The following is a 21,308-nucleotide window of genomic DNA, read 5'->3' on the forward strand; positions in this document are numbered from 1 at the left end:
GAGCAGTAATTATTAGTAATTTACTAGCAAATACTATAATACTTTCTCATATACTTTCAGCATTCAAGAAATATGCATTTATACAATTTAAGTTAAAAATTCTTTAAATATCTAATAAATAATTCAATCCACAAACCTTTGGAAAACTTTGGCAAATCCAACTCTTAGGTATTATGAACATTGCATGTTTGTCCAAATGACGGTGTCTAAACCGCTCGGAGCAGCCTTTGTATTGGAAGTGTAACACCTTATGCCTCGACACCTTAAAACGTGGTCCATGCAGGCAGCTCACTAGGTTGTGTATGTGAATGTGTATCGGTCTGGACTCACCAAAAGGATCGCCATGTGGATAACCCAGAACCCCGCAATGGGAGACTCACAGCAAGGCCTTCTGGAAAGTTCTGAATGCCAATGCCTATAGCCAAATTTCTGAAAGAAACAGACATTATCGCCAAATCAGTTCCCATCGGAGAGCACACACAGATCGGTTCTGACACTCTGTAACTTTTCAACTCTCTTAACTTCACACATTATCTCAGCGAGAGATTTAACAGCGCCGACCGCGCCAAGCACGAGGAACGACTGCTGACTAAAGCTCTCCGTCTGAATCAGATGAAGGCTTTCTGAAGTGCAGCACACGGGTGTGTCGTACAAGACCATGAGAAAAACGGGTTATGGATGGGGCACGAACTACATCTGGAATCACACTGTTGTGTTTGGATAATCCTGCATGAAAGTTTCTCACACAAGCCAAGATGGTGACTATAAAACGGCTCATGAGTGTGTCAGCAGGCATTCACTCAAACCAGAGTGTCAGAACAACACTTGGTTATGGAGGATGACTTTGCTTTGCTCTGGGGAGCTGTGGGAAGGTGCTGTTTCTCTCCAGAGGTGGTCTCCACCGCACAACTGATAAGCAGCTCTATTTGCTTGCCCTACACTTCTCCACATCGTAAAGCAGGCGTCCTCTAGAAGTTCCCGGGACCTCCCGGAGCCTGCGCTCACAAAGCAAGAAAAGCTGCTCTGTTTTGACTCCCCCTTTACTCCACCCCCAACACTCTTTCACTGCCTCCTTCAATCTCTCCTGCTGTACGATGTGCGCTGGCATGAGCTCAGGGTACTGCCCCCAGAGAAGTCAGATTAATGACAGCTAGTCACGGAAAGGCTTACAACACCCGTCTAATGCTGGAGAGTTTGAGGGAGAACGGACTCTTGTAAACCCGTTCTTACATGCAACACAAAATCAAAGTAGCGTAACAAAAATTAATGCACATGCATGAGGACTAGAACTGTCAATGAGAGAGAAAAAATGCCATTGAACTGTTATTAAAGTGGTCCAAGTAGCTCTTCTTCTAAAGCAGTACTGTAACTTTAGGACTGTTCCTTCAACACAATCACATGGCAATTCTGAACTATTTCACATTATGTCGAATTGGAAGCTAATTTGCATGAATTCGTACAATGTCGTTCATACAACTTGAAGAACATCCTGGCCGTTCTTTTCAATGTAATGCATGTGAACGAGGAGCAGGACTTTAAAGCTCAAAAAAAAAAAAAAGAACAAGTAAAAATCACCACAAAAATAATACTAAAATGGTCCAAATTGCTCTTCTTCGAAGTCTTCTGAAGCAATGCTGTAAATTTTGGACTGTTCCTTCAAGGCAGCCACATGCAATTAGTCACTATTTTCTTTTTGGCAAATTGGTGGCTAATTCGTACAATCTCATTTGTAAGGTTTGCATCTATTGAAGAACATTCTAGCCATTATTTTCAGTGTAATGCATGTTAATGAGGACTAGAACTATCAAGAAAACTAACACAAACTATTATTAAAATGTCCATATGGCTCTTTTTTTATGGAAATGTATAACTATTTTACTCGTTCACATGCATGTCCGTTCTCTTCAACATAATGCATGTGAACGAGGACTAAAACTTTCAAGCTCCAAAACACCAAAAGAGCACCATTAAACTATAAATAAAGTGGTCCACATAGCTTTGGTCCATATCTCCAACACAGTCTCTTGGCATTTTTTGAGTATTTCTTTTAATTTAGGCAAATTTGGTGGCTAATCTGAATTTGTTCAGTCTCATTCATTCATTTTAATACAATCTGCTGGAGTGGGATTTTAAGCCAATGGGATTTCATGGTGGGTGGGGCTATAGGATGCAATGCAATAGACATTAATATAGTTTTTATTACTGGTCACAATGCATTGTGTCTGGTTAGGTGTATCTAATTTCCTAGTTCAGACCAAAAATAATGTGAAAAGTGAAAAATTCAAGTTATGATCAACTAGCATTAGCAGCAGATTTTTTCTTCCATATTGTGATTGTTAGGGGGAAAGGTAGGGCGGGGACTCGGTTCTATGCATCAGTTGTTGATTGGATGGATGCATAAAGGGGCGGAGTTATTAAAAAAAAAACAATACAGAAGTCCCATATATGTCACCAATGAGAAGTCTGTCATTTTACCAGATGATCAAGATTTTTGGCCTTTCAAAAACGTTGCATGTATGTATATAAACAGCTTTATTTATTTAAAATGTAAATGTTCATGAATTAAAGCCTTCCGAGCATGAGAAATATAAATTCAGTCAATCATGTGTGAGTTTTGACTGGCAGTGTAGAAACTATGACATATTGATTTAACATTATGAGGTCAATTTTTATGGATTTTGCATGGATGAATCATTCACACTAAAGTCCCTGAGATGCATTTAGAAAATAGATGAAGTGGTTTTCCATTTCCTGTTGAATTGAGAGGGGAAGAGAAATGACGAACGGATGAGAGGACAGGAGAGACTGTGGTGTGGCATAACGAAAGACCGAAGAGAAAACCAAGGGGAGTTTTTGGAGAAGGGTGAAGTGAACTCACTCACCCAACTGAAGAGTCCACGGCCTAATGTTCACACAGAGTGGAAACAACAGCCCTTCTCACCACTTCAGAAACAAGTTTTCCCATCCCCAGGAATTCTTCTCTGGCATATTTCACTCCTCTGAGGCAGGTCTATTTCTGCGCGTTTATTCACCCACCTCTGAGGACAGGCTTCAGTAACCGCAAGCTCTCAGCAGTAAAACAGGGTGGAGATCTTAAAATGTACAATGTCATTCCAGCACGACCCTTTCTTAGCTCAGTACACAAGTTTAAAAGCAAAGGGAAATGTGTGTTGGTGATACAGTGTGTGTCTGGGCTGACGTCTGTACTAAAACAAACAGAAAAAGCATAAAGGGAAACATTCCAGCGTTATTGCAAAAGCATGAAGAAGCCTCCATTGAGAGGGAAGACAGTGGCTCCAGTGTCTGACCACAGAGCTCCTCTCTGGGCACAAAGGGCCTTTGGTGCCCCCCCTCTCCATCCATGGGGGTCTGCCCTGAATGGGCATCTGTGTGTCGGGAAGAGCATTGGGATCTGGGTGAAATAAGGGAAAATCCCCAAAACCATCTGCACCAATCACTATTGGCTTTCCAGCGATCTTTGACCTGCTTTTCACTCACAACTGTGGGAAAATATACCTAAACACAGCCCCTGCTTTGCCTCAGTCGATCAGCCATGTGATCTGCTGGCTCAAAACAATATTTCACTCAATAGTGCAGACTCAGTCAATTATATATAACATATACAGTCCTATGTTAATTAATTTATCTTCTCTTTCATTAAAAGTTACACACACATACACACAAAAATATTTCACAATATTTCAGCTTTTTCTGTATTTTTTAATCAAATAAATGCAGCCTTGGTGAGCAGAAAAGGTTTCTTTAAAAAAATAAATCTTACTAATACCAAACTTTTGAACAACAGTGTATATATTAATTATTTATAAAAAATGTAAGTATTACATATTCAAGATTTTAAGCTAAATGTAGCAAAAGATTTTTAAAAAGTAGCACAGATCTCAACGCAACATAATTAACAGATAAAATGGCCTTTCAATAAACAAATACATTTTTATACAAAAATGTAAAAGAATTTAATCTAAATTAATTTTAACACACACACACACACAAAAATACAGTTATATATATATATACATGATAACGATATTCTTTGTTGTAGTTTCCTGTCAATATAACAGAGTTCCTTCTGATTTTTTTTCTCTGCTTTTAAAAGCTGCCCGGTTTCCTGGAAGTGGGCGGGACTAATGTGCAAACGGCAATCTCATTGGCTGGTGCTCACCTATTATCGTCCCTGTTTTGATTTCAGCAAATCAGTTAGAGCGAATACACACAACCTGATTAATATTCATGAATCCAGAAGCTAACTAATCCTTAGTGCGTTTCATATTGTTCTTATTAATAGAATTCGTATCATTATTATCTCATCAGTATTTCTGTTAGTTTTTTTCCCAATTATATTTACAGGAACACCGAATGACCAAATAAAAACACCACCACCAGTCCTAAGTTTTAGTTAAAATGGCTAATATGCATACATGGTTATCAAGTTTTAATTCTAAATACAAAAGTTATATCATTAAATAATACTAAATTGTCATATTATAATGCTTTACTGACTGATGTTAAGAGTTGTACTTTCAGATATATAAAAAAACTGTGCCATTTTACAAAACACGCACACACACACACACCTTAATAAGGTGTATGTAGAGAGTTGGTTGATGACAAGACAATTTATACAAGTAACAGTTAAAAAGTGGATTTAGATATATTGGCCAACATATCAGATATTGCCTTTAATAATTAAAGAATTATCGGTTATCGGTTATCGGTATCGGCCAAAATGTTCATATCTTTATCACATCCCTACTTTATTACATATTTTCTTCTTGTGTGCACTGCATGGATGTTAATGCAAACTTTTACTGGTGAGCGTGAGATGGTGATCCCGATGTTTGTGCTGGTTTGTCATTTCCTTTTAGTGTATTTCAAAGAAGTCAGAGTCCAGAGCTTTGCTTATTCATAGTTACCAAAAGATTTTAAGTCACTGCCGCCAGGCAGATATTTCCTAACTAGGCAAGACGTGTACAAGAGGAGTTTCTATACACTCAAATAGAGAAAGATCAAAAACTGCAAAACTGTTAATTAGTTATACATTTTGATAACATCTGCAATATATAAAGTTCTACATGTATGCAAGTGATATTCACAGTCATGTGAAATGTCTAATTGCGACTGGTCCAATGGACTTTAATCTTACAAGAAATAGACTAAAAGGTAATATATATATATATATATATATATATATATATATATATATATATATATATATATATATATATATATATATATATATATATATATATATATATATATATATATATATCCTATGAGTTTAGAGATATTTTGCAAGCATTTGGAGGCGTATTTCATAGCACTAGCCATAACCTCTGATTATTGTTTGAGCTTTAACTAAGCCATTACATAGCTGTATAACTTTTATACAGACACAATCTATCCCATAAAAGATCTACAACTTCCAGCACTGCGATGCAGAATCTCTCTCTCAGACTGTTATAAAAGCAGCTTTGAGAATGGCAGGTGTGTCTTTGACAGAGCCAGACAGAAAGTTGGATTGTGGGTCATATTTTACTGGCATGTATAAACACACACACACACACACACAGAGCCAAGCCCAGCTAAACTTAATCTGAATGAAGTCCAAACTCTGATTAACAGCATTTGCTCACAGAAAAAAAAAAAACTTTACTGTTCCGAGCAGACTCAGATGCACATGTTTAGCCCTGATTTTTAGGAAAAAATCTACACAATTACGTACATGAGGCATTCATATTGGTGATGAATTGGATTCTTTTATGATGGTGAAATCATCAAATGCTGTCGACATGGAAAAAACTGACAAATAATATAAAAGGGCAACAGAGGGTTGAAGAACCCAGCAGATGCTGCCATACATAACTCCATAAAACAAGAGAATAAAAGCGATCGTGAGAATTGAGTTCTTCCGATCCCTTAAGGTCTTTTAAAGCCCTTATCATGGGAGTGAGATGAGAGACGGCACAATGAAAGCACAGGGTGGAGGAAATGGAGGGATGTGGAGAAAGAGGGCGAGCGATGGATGAGAGACAGAGAGCCAGAGAACAGGGGCCCTATGTTTTTGAGATTCAAAGCACAATGTGCTCTTTGAGGACTGCTGAGAATAACATTTAGATAGAGAGCCATCAGTCCAGCTTCGCACTGCTCTCTCTCTCTCTCTCTCTCTCTCTCTGCTTTCTTTTCTCACTACATCACATTTTCACTAAATATTTTCACAGCTTGCATATACAGAACACTTCGAAGGGAAGACTGAACTTTCAGCACACAGTTCTCCTCATAAGTTTACGTTCCACTTATAAAATCTGCAATACTTGATCATTAGAAATAAATAAATGAATAAGAGGTCATTAAAATTGTAAAATGCAAATAATGTTTTCAATAAGTGAAAGTAATGTTATTCATAAGTTAATATGTTTATTATAAAACGGATAGCTTCCGGTCCTTAATTGTGATTGGCTAAATTACTCAACAAACAATTGCATTACACTTGATTTTCTCTGTTTTATTTTGTAAATCCATACTACTTATATTGAATAACTGCTTTATAAAAGCAATAACCTGGCTGGAGAACAGTGCAAGATGATATGTAAACATACACATATTAATGAGCCTTTTTTGGGATCATGTACATGTGTGTGAAAAGGGTCTAGTGCACATTAGGGGTGACCCCCGAATAGTTGACGAATCGATGCTTTGATTCGAGGAGCCTGATTCGACTACCAATCTAACAGTCGAATATTCGCGGGCTCTTATGATTATGCCATTTTGACTATAATGTCTGATTTCACATAGAACTACCGGTTTTCTCCCAATAAGTTAATATAGAGCCTATCATGATAAAGCTGTAAGAATCTGAAAAGAAAGAAGCTTCAAATTAATATTTTAAAGTGCGTGAATATATCCAACCACCCCTATAGATTTATGTTTCACTTTTTTCGATCAGGTAGGGTGCAAGTGATTTCAAAACATTTCACCCGCTGTATATACATGTATATATCGTGGATATATTATTGTTGTGATATAAAATTAATTTGGTTTAGAGTCAAGCGTCAAGTCAAGTTTTTCTGCCATGTTTCTACACGTTGTTTCCTGAAGAACACGTCCACAAAAGTAGTTCGCATTCAGAGCCCCGCAGATCTGTTCATGTGCATCCAGGTCCTTTTTGCAAATAGCCTATAAGTCTTAATATTAACGTAATGGGGTATAAATAATAACGTGTACTGTATATGAAATTATGAGTTGAATCCCATTGATTAAAAACTTGCTATCAAATGGTCTGGTCATCTTCAGCGCGCGCAGCTCAAAACAGAAATACAGGACATTAATTGCTTACGTTTTAGGCTAATGTTGACCACAACATTCTTTTGCATAGACTTGAACACTTTGTTGGCATCAGTGGAAGTGCATTATCATGGTTTAAATCGTACTTATGACCGCCATCAGTTCGTAGCAGTGAATGAAGATGTATCATATCGATCACAAGTGCAGTATGTAGTACCTCAAGGCTCAGTACTAGGGCCGCTACTCTTCATGCTTTATATGTTACCCTTGGGAGATATCATCAGGAAACATGGTGTTAGCTTTCACTGTTATGCTGATGATACTCAGCTCTATATTTCTTCGCACCCCAGTGAAACACACCAATTTGATAAACTAATGGAATGCACAGTCAATATAAAAAACTGGATGACGAGTCATTTCTTACTGCTAAATTCTGAAAAAACAGAGGTGTTAATTATAGGACATAAAAACTCTGCATGTAATAACCTTTTTACATGCAGGTATATATACATATATATATATATATATATATATATATATATATATATATATATATATATATATTTATGACCTCAAGATTAGATTATTGTAATGCTTTATTGGGTGGTTGTTCTGCACGCTTAGTAAACAAACTACAACTAGTCCAAAATGCAGCAGCAAGAGTTCTTACTAGAACTAGGAAATAAATATACATTATTTTATTGTAAAAATTATTCCCACATCTCTTCTTAACCTTGATTTTCATTAGTTGATTTTGACTAATCTAGTAAACATAAAGAACATGATTTTTTTTTTCTCTAGACAAAGAATTTCATGCAGCAACAACCTGAATAATACAAAATCAAAAACTCCAGCCGGCTTATTCCCGATGGATTTATAGGAAAAAAAAAAAACGAGAAACGTGTCCATCACAAACCCACCAACTCAAATACACGAAAACAATGTGTGTTTAGCAGAACTGGTACTTTCTGACTGATCCAAATTCAGCAATTTAGTGGCGCAGATAAACAACCTGCTTTACTGCAAAACTACGTATTTGGAGAAATATGGAAGAAATGTAAAGAAATGTGTAGCATCCATTATTGAAAAACTGCATGCATTTGTCATTTCAGACATTTAGGCATAATGACAGAGAGAGACATTAGCAAGTTTTGGGAACGTTTTGAAGCTGTGACACTGACACATGAGGCGTGATGAGGATTTCCAGACTCCATCTACTGCTCCTTTCAGTCTTATAAATATGATACACAACAGGAACATTTAGAAACAGCTATTTGTTTAGTCAAAAGCAGCGTACTGTGTGATGTTAAGGATTTTTACTGTTCTAGAGGATGAAGGATCAGGACATTATTCTGAAACAGCAGACACTGATGCAATGATCGTGTCTGAATGCATGTGGAAAGATGCTGAAATGTACTGATGTGCTAATTAAAAGATCATATTCAGGTCATTAGTGTTGCATACTTAAAGTTTGGGAATGGGTGATTTCATAAGCAATATTAAAATAAATCATAAATGCAGGCCTCGTTTGTTTGAAGAGGTCATGACCTTCATCCACAACTGCATCACCTTTGAACCGAAATACCCTAAAGGCAAATCAGCACATTTCTATCCGGGCAACAAACATGAAAGTACGTCAAGATATATGATAAACTCTGACAAAACAGGAGCATACATTGTGCTTCTTACGCTCAAATCATGTAAAAATAAATAAATAATAACTTTTAATTATATTAAGTATTAAATATAATTAATATTTCAGATGAGTGACTATATTAAAATATTATCATCTAATAAGAACTAGTTTAGAAATTAGTCATAACCATAAATCAAGTGAGTTTCACATTCGAGGATATCGCTGGAGGAAATGATCTTGCTCTGAGCGTGCAGATCTATTCCTATTAAAACGAACTTATTCACTCTTTAAATATGATGCTGCATTATAATTTGCACGTGGATGACTGATGTAAGTATGATTCAGGGTTTGACAGAAACACCTCCAGCAGAGACGCAGGAGGGAACATGTTATTCCAGCTGAGTTCGTCACATCTAGCTCTAGAAATAAAATAAACTTCTTGTAAAATGTTTTGACAACTTTTAGGTCACGTCATCTCTGCTGCTAAATGTAAAGAGGAGTGAGCCGATGACATTCAGTGATGTTAGTAGCACACTTTTACCAACTAGTGTTATTATACATTTAAAACTAAAACCATTAAATTAAAAATAAAAAAACATATATATATATATATATATATATATATATATATATATATATATATATATATATATATATATATATATATATATATATATATATATATATATATAAGTTAACATAATTAAATAACAAAAAAAAAAAAAAAACTATAGACATAAATAAATAATAAATAAATAATTCACCAGTACTAACTAATATTTAAGTAAAAAAAGAAAAGAAACCTAAACGCTATATAGACGAATCAATGAATCAACAGCAAAAAAAATATTTTTTAAATTACAAAGAAAATACTAAAAATAAAATTAAAGAGAAAATAAAATAAAAAAATATATTAAAACTAAATAAACTAAATCTAATAAAAAATACATACTATATAGACAAAAAAAAAAAAAAAAATCTATAATGAAAAAAAAAAACATAAAATGACTAACATTATAGAGAAAATACAAAATAACCTAAATAAATAAATCTTAAATCAATAAAACTAAACAATAAAAATAAAATTGCAACAATATTATTAAAACCAACTAATATAAAATATACTAATTAAAATATAATTTAAAATGGTAACAAAATCTGTAATAGCTTTTTAATGTTACTAAAAATGACACTGATCGTAACATAACCCAACTCTAAAGAAAAAGCCGAGCTGAAATATAGATGCACGTCTGTCTTAAACGCATCCGCTCAGAAACACATGCTCCGTTCCTTCAAACGCTGCCTACATTTGAGCTACAAAAAACCCTCCCAGTTTCTTTGAAGAGTCTCTGAGCATCTGGTTTTAACAGTCCACTTGAGTTTGTGGGAACTGGGGAATGCTTTGACTGGGAGAGGAGCGCCGGGAAAGAGGGAAGAAACAGAAGAGTGGCTTTCCCTGGAAAACAAACAGACTTTTGTTTCAGAGCAGAGAGAGAGAGAGAGAGAGAGAGAGAGAGAGAGAGAGACTGTCTGTCTGCCTTCAGCGGCTCACGCTGGAGAACAAGACCGCTCCAGAAACTGGAAAAACACAGCTATAGTGCTCCAGTGCTCCAAGGTCAGGACCACCTTCTCTCGGGATGATGGAGAAATAATGTTAGCAAGAGCAAAGACAGCTTGTGCATACCTGTCCATTCTGAAAATATAAAGGTTTAGGATGTAATTCTTGGTTGACTATGACGTCATGTTTATCAAACATGGTTTTCGGGAAACCGCTGACTGAACCGTCTCTTACGTCTGTGATTATCATTTGTTAAGGGTTTCTGATGTGGAGACCAAACATTTGGAAAGTTTTAGTTGGTTAATGAACGGAAAACACGATCTGATGTGGCTGTGGATTTGGGCCAGCTCACCTTAATTACCAAACACTAATCACACTAATGTAAACGGCTCCTCTTCCCAGAAATCCCTTCAAAGAGGTTCCTCCAAACAACAAACTGAAGGATGCCTGCAAAACCCCCTCAGAAGACATCATTTAGAAAGTAAAACCCACAATCAATTGGTTTCTTTCTTTCTTTCTTTCTTTTTCTCTTTCTTTCTTTCGTGAGCACAAATGCAACACAATAAGAAGTTGCAATTATCTTTTCTATTTTTTTTTTATAATTGTTTATAGCTTGCAATTCTGAGAAATTTCTTTTTTTCTTTCTTTCTTGAAGACTTTGTGTTCTTCAGCACTAATGCAACACAATAAAGAATCAACATTATGTGTGTAACTGATGCTATATTTTATGATGACAGATTTGCTCATTCTCATGCCACCACCAAAAAAAAAACAAAAAAAAACTGTATATATTAAATTTCAACCACAAAAAAAAGAGTAACTGTAACTTTTTCATCTCACAATTATGAAATGAAAAGCAATTGCCAAAAAAAAGTCTGAATTGAGATAAAATGTATGTGTATATATATATATATATATATTTATTTTTTTTTTTGTTACCCAATGGAGAATTTTTTTTTATCTCAGAATTTACAAAAAAAAAAAAAAATAAACAAGAAAAAAAAAATACATTAGAAATTGCAAGAAAAATGTCGGAACTGTGTGCAAAGTGTGTAATAAAAAGCCGAAATTATTACTTTTTTTTTTTTTTTTTTGTGACAGAAACACTAAAATATTTGTCTCATAAATAAAGCTAAATTATATTTTATTATTATTATTATTATTTTATCCAATTAATTTTAGAGTTTATTTTTCAAAAACATGAATAATGCATTATTAATAATAATAACTAGGATGTTTTAATGAAAATCTCCTGCTTCATTATCACCCAGTGTTATTGTTCTACATCTCAAATCTCAACTGCGTGATTGTTTATATTAGTCTCCATCTCTAATCTGCTGAAGACATGAAGACATCAAGACACTATGAACACCAACATCATGATTTCCTGTGAAAAGCGTGCTTTAAAACGGACTCTACTCTCTGCTCGGTTGTTTTTGGGCTGACAAAGGCCTCTTTCATATGCTGTATCATAAGTTCAGCAGTCCACAGAAATCTGCTGCCTGTGTTTACTTACTGAACAGACCATGTATCTATACATCCATCTGTCTCTGTGCTTTTAATCATGACCGAATCGAGCTCTCGCTCCTCTAGAGAGCACCAACCCTCAGCTGTCAGTGCTGATGTAAGCTTAATACAAAACAGCACTCCCTACGGAGAAACACACACAGATACTAAATAAAGACACGTATTCTTTCACAACATCTGCAAGCTTTAGCTCCCATCTGGACGGGGGTCTCACACACACACACACACACACAGGACCTCATTGAGACCTACAGTGGAGTCCAGGTGCTTCTCAGTATGATGTGAACACTTGTTCGCTCGCTCGCTCCAACCCTGTCTGGCTGGATTCACACATTTAAACACACATGGATTTTACCATGTGCATGAGAAGGATCACAACAACACGCTCTTTGTGTGTGTGTGTGTGTGTGTGTGTGTGTGAGAGAGAGATCTCACAATACCAGTTTGGTCCACTAGGTGACAGCAGCACACAATACGGTCAGAAAACACTGCATGTGCTCTTTAAAGAAATAACTCGCCCTAAAATGAACCTTCTGTCACCATTTCCTCAGTTTGACAGAGACCAATTAAGCAGAATACGACACTTTCAACTCTTAACAAAAGAAGCATCGCCTCGTTTCATTTTTAGTCGTTGAATATAATTTGAGCATTGCAAAAAAAAATATATATATATATGTTTTCTTCCTCAGCATTTTTGTTTTCCAGTACAAAAATCTACACTTTCTTAATCAAGATATGTTTACTTCAGAAGGGAAAAGAGGTTGGTTTCTGGAAAAATACTAATGTATCAGAAATAAGCAAGTTTTTGCATTAAACAATAAAATAAAATAGCCAATGGGGTCAGAAAAATAATATATTAAAAACAATTAAAAATTATAATATATCCCACTTACAGAAACTTCTTTTTTTTTTTTTTAATGGAAGCCTGTTTTCACGACAGGATAAAAAATTAAATTTTAACCCTTTTTTATTATAATCTAAAAAAGCATAAAAAAGGATTGGTAATTGAGACTTTTTTTAATCTCACAATAAGTTTTTTTTTCAACATTTTTACATTTTGAATGTATAATTGCATGTAAAGTCACAAAAAAAAAAAAAAAAACAGAATTCTGACATTAAACTTGCATTTAAAAAAAATAATTCTGAGTTTATATCTTGCAATTCTGAGAGAAAAAAGTCTGAACTGTAAGTCTTTTTTTAATGCCGTGGTGGAAACAGCAACACAGATTTATTTCCATGCATTTCTCAGAAAACAACACCATTATTTTGCTTCTCAAGTAAATGTTTCTTGACATAAGAATGTTTATATATTTGTAAGACAAGACTAAGACTGCCGAGTAAGATTTTAAGCATTTATTAAATTATCGAGGGCAGTCTGTGAGACGTAGCCGATTGAAACCATTACCTTACAATAAAAAGAGTTGTGTTTTCACAGCTTGTGTTCTGAGTTACTGTCCAGATCCTGGGTCACTCTGACCTCATTATCTTTCAGATTCTGTCTTTATTCAGCTCTTCTTCTGGCCTCATCTTAGATTCGCTTCTACTGATTTGTAAAACACAAAATGAGAAGTTCTGCACTTCATCAATCAATAAAAGCGTGGTGATTTATACGGAAAAGTAAAAATGATGACTTGCTCACTGTATTCTTCTGAATGCAGCTTTTTAAAGAAGAACAGACTCACATTCAGGTTGATGAGCTGTTAAGTTATCAACTGAAAATCTCTTTATGGTTGACTTTTATTATGCTTTTCCGTCTGCTTTTATGCACAAGAGAAGCTCAGACATCCTGCTCAACATCTCGGCTTGTGTTTCACAAAGTAAAATCATGCATGTAGGAATGACATGCGGCTGAGGAAATGTTTGATTTTGGATGCACTTTCCTCTTAACCGTGTTCAGGTCTTACCTGGCGCTTTCAAACGTAGCCGAGGGAGTTTTCCCGATCGCTCCAAAGCCCACGCCAACAGCCAGACCCTCTGAAACACAGAAAACACACACCTGCTTACACTTCACAGGACAGAACTCAAGAAGGAGTGCACTTACACTCATCAGATGTCCTCTGAAGGCAGTTTGTGAGATGTTAGCCATGCTCGATCTAATGAGAGGCTTCGCAGACACTCATCTGTCTGGAAACTGTCTGCTTCTTGGGTCACTGTGGCTTCGAAATGAATCTGCAGGCCGTCCTGAAGATACTCCTTTCCTTATTAAAGACCCACAGCCATTAAAGGGAGAGTCGTGTGCTCATTTACTCATCAGATGATGCTTTAAAGAATGGTTCAACCATTTCTGTTCCATATAAAGTCAATGGGGTCCAAAGTTGTTGAGAATGCAACATCCATATATAAATATATATAAACAAAATATGTTAACTTTGCGAAATCTTACAATGACTGTAAATTTAACAGTGAATTATGCAATGGTGATTAATTGGTTAATAACTTTTAATACTCTATTCGGTAAAACACTGTAAGAGTTGATCATAATAATAATAATAATAATAATAATAATAATGGTTGTAATGGGACATGTTTTTTTTTTTTTTTTTGACATTCCCAGATTCGGACACTTTTCACATTTGATGGCTTTTCCTGTTTTTTTATAGACCCCCAACCCCCCCCCCCCCCCCCCCCCCCCCCTTCATAGACTGTATGTACAGTATGATTTCATGTTAGAAAATTAATGTTTATTGCATTATTTTAGTGTCTTTTGGTGTGTTTTACTGTGTTTCTGAAAAAAAAAAAAAAGTATTTCAAAAAATTAAGAAAAGATTTCAGAAAATTTTGAATTAAGTTTATTTGTCTTACCCTATTGGCAGATATGGAAGCCTGTTTCTGACACATGATAATATATATATATATATATATATATATATATATATATATATATATATATATAAATAATTGGTGACTTTATCTCACAATTCAGATTTTTTTTTCCCAGAATTGCGAGATATAAACTCAAAATTGTGACATAAAAACTCAGAATTGCGAGATATAAGCTATTTTTAAAAGTCCGAATCGTGAGAGAAGTCAGAGTTAATTTTCAACATTATTTTAGTGAGTGGTATATCATGAAGGCGTTTTGTGTCTGTCCATTACCATTTGCATTTTTAAGGAGGTTTTCAGATTATTATAAAAGGTAAAAATGTGTTTATGAAAAACACAATTAGTTAAATATAATCTATAAAACTAGAGATGTTGCCAATATATTTTGTCAGTTTTTTTATTGCTTTAACTTTCAGTTTGATTTAATTTTTCCTTCATATGCTATTTAATATGTAATGTTTCTTGTGTTTTTTCTGGTGACTCTTATATTAATTGTGTAGTGCTGGATGAATCCCTTTCCAAACGTGTTTCCTTTGAGGCTCTTGTTTGACTGGTGCATGTGTGAGGATGTGTCTCGATCTCATGTGGTGTGTGTTCTGCATCGGAGTTTAGATCTCAAACATCGTACATAGATGCACTTGTTTCAGTCCAGCAGCATCTTAGCCATCTGAAAGCTGACATTCATTCAATCACAGTCCAATTCTATTCACATCATCCACTACAGCGCTGCAGTAACACAGTATAGGTGTGTGTGTGTGTTTCTGTAAATATGTTAATTCATAACCATCACTCAGATAAATCAGGTCAATCTCATCTTTAGCCAGCAAATTAATTCTGGGCTCAGAGGAAATTGAGGATATGTAAATGCATCTGATATCAAATCAACATGGCATTAAATCAGAGACAATTCTGAAGTAAACACTAGAAGACGGGCCATGGTGAAAGTCTTTACGGCGATCAACTGATTTAAAAAAGTTGCTTCAGAAAAGTTTTTTTTTTTTTTAATAAATATTTTTATTGAGCAAGGACACATTAAAAATGGATCAAAAGTTTTTTTCTATTGTTCAAAAAAATCCAGAAAAATAAAATGAATCACGGTTTCCACAAAAATATTGTGCAGCACGACTGTTTTCAACATTGATTATAATCAGAAATGTTGCATATTATCATGATTTCTGAAGATCATGTGACACTGGAGACTGGAGGAATGATGCTGAAAATACAGCGGAGCATCACAGAAATACATTACACTTTAACACAGATTCACATTTTACTGTATTTTGATCCAATAAATGCAGTGAGGATTTTTTATTTTTATGCATTATTACTGTGGGGAAGTTGAGCCATCCCTTGATACATTCCAACCTTAAACAAAATTGTGATATGACCACACATATTGGAAGAGTTAACCATTTAAGCCTGTGGGATCATTTGGAAGTCTTTTTTTGTTTGTTTGTTTGTTTGTTTATGTTGAAGGACTCCTGCGTCGGTGTCCGAACAATTACAAACAAATCTGAAAAGATATCCCAGAAGTGTTTGTGCTTACATTTCTAAGTGGGACGTTGAGCACTATTAGCCCACTTCTGTCAGGTCATCTGCAGTCAGGTGTTTCTCTTTTTCTTGAGTGTCCTGATCTACAAGCGAGGAAAATCCTCGAACGAACGACCAGTCCATCACAAGGCTCACACACAGATTTTAAGAAATCATTTTTATAGAATTTCCCTTCCTTTGATATAGCATGAGGTGAAAATGTTCAATGTTTTTCCTCAACATAATCAATGGCACAGTTAAACTTCATGTGGCTCATCTTACCCTCTCTCTAGGCTCCAATTGAGACAAGAGACCACCATTTTCTTTTTATTTTTTTTTATTTTTTGGAAAGCCATATTTTGAAAACAGTTTATTTTAGACCTAAAGTGATTATTTCCAAGGATGCACTACATCCTTAAATGTATGTCCATATTTATAATTGTCCACTCTCTCCTATGTACATTTAGATTTATATGCATATTTTAATGTAGTTTATTTGCTTTTAGATATTTTAATACTTCTCATATTTTATTTTAGTTCATGTTTTCATATATATATATATATATATATGTATTTTTTTTTTTTTTTTTTCAGTTATCGGTAATAAGCCTGGCATGAAGCTTTAAAAAAATATATCTTATTTTATTTTATTTTTATTTTTTTCACAAACAGCATATGGGTTAGTTTATCTTATCTCACTTTGATATATAAATTAAAAGCAATTCTGCACATTTTCTCCCACAATTAGCAGAACATGTAATAGATAAATAAATAAACGTGTAGACCTATATTTGATGTTTTAGTCTGTCCTCACACACATAACATGTGATGAAATATAAAGCCTAATAGTTCAGGCCAGTTTTAATGACACTCTTTATTAGAGCCCACTGCAGAGCTCACGAACAGCACGATGAGATTCCCCAGAAATCACATTGTTCTTGTTTGAAACACACTTCAGGCTAAAACTGCAGGTGAACCCACATTTCCAGACGTCTGCATGTTAACCCCGGCACCACCGCTGCTCTGAGACGTGCAACGCAACGCTAAACGCTCTCAAGCTGTACGCAGAGATTCATTACAAACGTCTCCTCTAGCTGATCTGTATTCCACCTCCATCCATAAAACACATCTCCTCATCATCACTCACACGCTTTAGAAGACGTCCTATCTCTCCATCCAAATAACACCCTGAGGGCTAAACCTCGATCACAAAACAGACATTATGACTTGAAATCTGCAGAAATGCTCGACTTAAAATCATTCATTAAAAGACGAGATGAATGACTTCAAATGTCTAGAAGTAAAAGCAGATGCTGGGTTGCATGTGTGCAATATTTGTGCTTAATAAAATATGACGGCTGATTTGTCAGCCGATGTGATGCGATGTGAGTTTTGATGTTTCATTTATTTTAATAAGTGAGTCATGCACATCATTAATGGACAAACTGTGCCTCGGGATTCCCATCACAATCAATGAACCGAAAGAAATCTTATTTTTCAAAAAATAAAAATAAAAACACACATCTCCTTTGCAGTGACACAGATTAAATGAATAAATTTTAATACATGAGACACGGTTGAAAATGGTGAAATACAATGCAACAAGAAAACAAAGTGTTTAAGCTTCCAAAGCACACAGACACGTGATCAACAAACATAAGATGCATGACAACACAGCAGCATTAAATGGCCCAAAAGCCGCCCATCAGACCTTCCCTGCAGAGCCCTGAGATGAATCTGAAAGCCATGACAGCAGGAGAACACTCAATAAAATACTGCTTCAAATGCACATTAATAATCGCTCGCAACACATACGCGTCTGCATTTATGAAACATTAATGTCTAGCTGTCAGTGCACAAAAACAAGATGTAGTCGATGCACAGGATCAATATATGATGAGTTGCAAAGTCTCTCTCACACATCAGTGTAATAAAGTGTCTGGTAGTCAAACACCTACAGTGTGTGTGTGTGTGTGTGTGTGTGTGTTTACGTAGGATGCACTAATGCATGCATGCTAGAGATTAGACAGCGCTGCTTGATTACACACAGGAGACAGCACTGCAAATAACTGAACACTTTATGACCATCTCTGACAGCAAACCAATGGCGAGCAGAGGAAGGGGCTGGTGCAATTTCGCCCGCAGCCAAAAGAGCAAATATAATTTTCTTTTCCTGAGCGCAATCTATATATTGAATCAGGGTTGGTTCGCTCTCAAAGGACCGTCTGTTTGCTTTCAGATTAGTTGTGATATCTTTGCAGAAGGGCTTTTTTTATGCTTTGTTCATAAAATGATTTTTGTAAGAAGCTGTCAGAAGGGAAGTGCTAAGATATCCTCCAGCAAGATCGTGATGCTGACCGTATTTCACGAGGTTATTCAATGCATTTAGTTGCACTTAACTTAATGAACTGCAGGCGGATATGAAAATCAGCACAGTGTTTCCCAAACCACACACACACACACACACACACACACACACTTAAGACCATTGATCTGCACGGTTAACCTAATAATGTCTTCATGTAGCAATGAACTCCATTAGATTGTTATTACACTACATCATTCCTATTTGATGCTCTCACAATGCCTGTGTGTCTGTGTGCATGACTAAAAACACAAGGCTTATGTTAGTGACTAATGTTAGTGTTATTTTTTGGCCTTTGCATGTAAATAAATAAATAAATAATAAACACAATTATTGCATATTTAAAAAATAAAATCTAAAAGTGGGTAATACATCTGTCAGACTGCATCACATCAGAAGCATCTGGGTGATTTGTAAACTGCTCAAATCCTCTTTAAGTCTTGATGAGACTCGAGATGTAAAGAAAGGATGCAGAGGATTTAACAGAAGTGGATGTTACAGTGTCTCACAGAAAGGTGAAGAAGATTTGCATCCGTGACTCCGTATTAAACACAAATCCACTAAACATGAAATGGTTATATGGGTCATGAGTGTCTAAAAATCTTTTTTTAGAATAAGGCTTACAACATGTGCCGAGCTCTTGTACTAATGTTGGTTAAATAGGGTTTTGTTGTTTTAAAATATATTAATATGAATTGTTTAATGATAGTTGCATCACACAATTTACATCCATATTTACAGCTTTAATTTTAAACTATTTTTATTATTACTTTTTTATAAATTGAGGGTTTGTTTGAATTGCATTTAAACCGTTATGACAGTTTAACATAAAAAATAATAAACTTAATGTGATGCATGTTTGTCAGGTCAGATATCTAATAAACTAAATGTGTTTTAAATACACAATAACCAGGTTTATATATTTATTATCAATAAATATATATATATATTTTTACTATATGACTGAACGGCTAGCCATATTTTAACAATGTTCATACTTTTAAACTTAACAAATCTAATCGTTTTCACAATGAACAAATGTATGCAGAAATCTGACCAGTTACATTTATATATAACAAAAAAAAATATGCATCACATTACATTTATTGCTTTGTTTATCCCAATGGATGGACATTTTATATGCAATTCAAATCCATACAGTACATCAAAAAATGTATGACATCAATGATAATTAATATACTATATTATGCTAATATTACATTTTTTATCATTAAGTAATTGTTTTGATTCAACCATAGTCATTTTTTTGACAAATCTATAAAATCACACACACACACACATTTGCTTTAAGCAGTGGCAGATCCCTTAAAAGCAGTCACCTAGACAGCTCTCGACTTGTACTCTTTATAGGGCACTTTAACAGGATTGCATCTGCTCTCTGTTCCACTCGCCGCTCTCACCGAAAATCATTTCTGACATAGTAAATAACTTTCTCCATGTGCTTCACTTCAGCTGCTATCTGCCTGCACAGAATCAGGATAAGCGGCCCGCTTTTGGGAGAAAGAGAGTTTTTACCTGCTTAAAGCTATCAAAAAAGAGAGATTTTTCAAGAATGCAGCATTGCATCAGTGTCTCATCAATGTTTCAATCAATGTGTTTCATCATTCGTCTTCTCCAGATGTTAACTGATGGACTGGAGTGCTGTGGATTATTGTGGATTATTGTCCAAATGATCTGCAGACATTTGACCTCCACACTGTGAATAAAAGCTCAAGCCTTCATGCCATATAATGAGGGCATCAAAATAAAAAACAAAAATAAAATTATATAAAAAAATAAATATATATAGAGGCTTAAATTTAAGATATGTATATTTGCATTGCATATACAATTCTGCTGTTTCTAATCAATGTAGATATAAATGCATTTTGAAAATATGATTAAATAAAATCAAATAGGTGCAAATAGCTGTTAATAAACTACGGCATAATTTATTTGAGTGCAGAGATCTGGTTTATGCACAACTGACGAATATGCATCAACTTAAGTTGAAATCCAAATGCATGGAGATTTAAAATGCAATTTAGATATTAATATCTTAAATGTAGGCCTAGATGCTTCATTTAGGCTCTTTACCTTGACACGCTGTTAAAAGTGGTACATTTCGCTTTGTTTCTAGTAGAAAAACAGACTTCTGGGAGAGAAAATAAACCGAAAGCGACAGAAGGAGCAATGAGAAGCGAGATACAGACTCAACAAAGCCTGCTGGGGTTTCACTTCTGCTTAAGAAACAGCAAAGGAACCGAATGAATCCACCGGAGGAATCAGTGCCATCAGGAGGAGAAGCACTCAACTCAACCTTATCAAACATCCAGAGATCCACATGTGTTATCTCCACCAACGTGCACCAGAGCTTCATTAACATGTCACTAGAGCCTTGCAGCTTTGCAATCAAGATCTGAGGTTAGAAAGAGCCACAAAGAGCTGAGGGTGAGCTCCAAAACCTCCAAATGTCTCTGTCTGATCCTAATAGCACATCCCAGGATTATTCGAGGAGATGTTGCTCTGTTTGAGTCTCTTTAGAGTGCTTCCCATCTTTGATGTGACAA

The 21,308-nt window shown here is 35.2% G+C and overlaps 1 protein-coding gene across 4 annotated transcripts in view; it reads right to left on the reverse strand.

Moving 5' to 3' along the window:
* The window catches only part of slc39a11 (solute carrier family 39, member 11), a 98,181-nt gene that overhangs the window by 1,473 nt on the left and 75,400 nt on the right, over positions 1-21,308 (reverse strand). For all 4 annotated transcript variants that reach the window (XM_026223255.1, XM_026223252.1, XM_026223254.1 and 1 more), the window contains exons 7-8: positions 13,925-13,994; positions 331-429 (exon numbers count right to left, since the gene is read on the reverse strand). In XM_026223255.1, the coding sequence (XP_026079040.1) occupies positions 331-429; positions 13,925-13,994 (169 nt within the window). The remainder of the gene's footprint in view (positions 1-330; positions 430-13,924; positions 13,995-21,308) is intronic.

Source organism: Carassius auratus, chromosome 37 (genome assembly GCF_003368295.1).
Source record: "Carassius auratus strain Wakin chromosome 37, ASM336829v1, whole genome shotgun sequence".
NCBI lineage: Eukaryota > Metazoa > Chordata > Actinopteri > Cypriniformes > Cyprinidae > Carassius > Carassius auratus.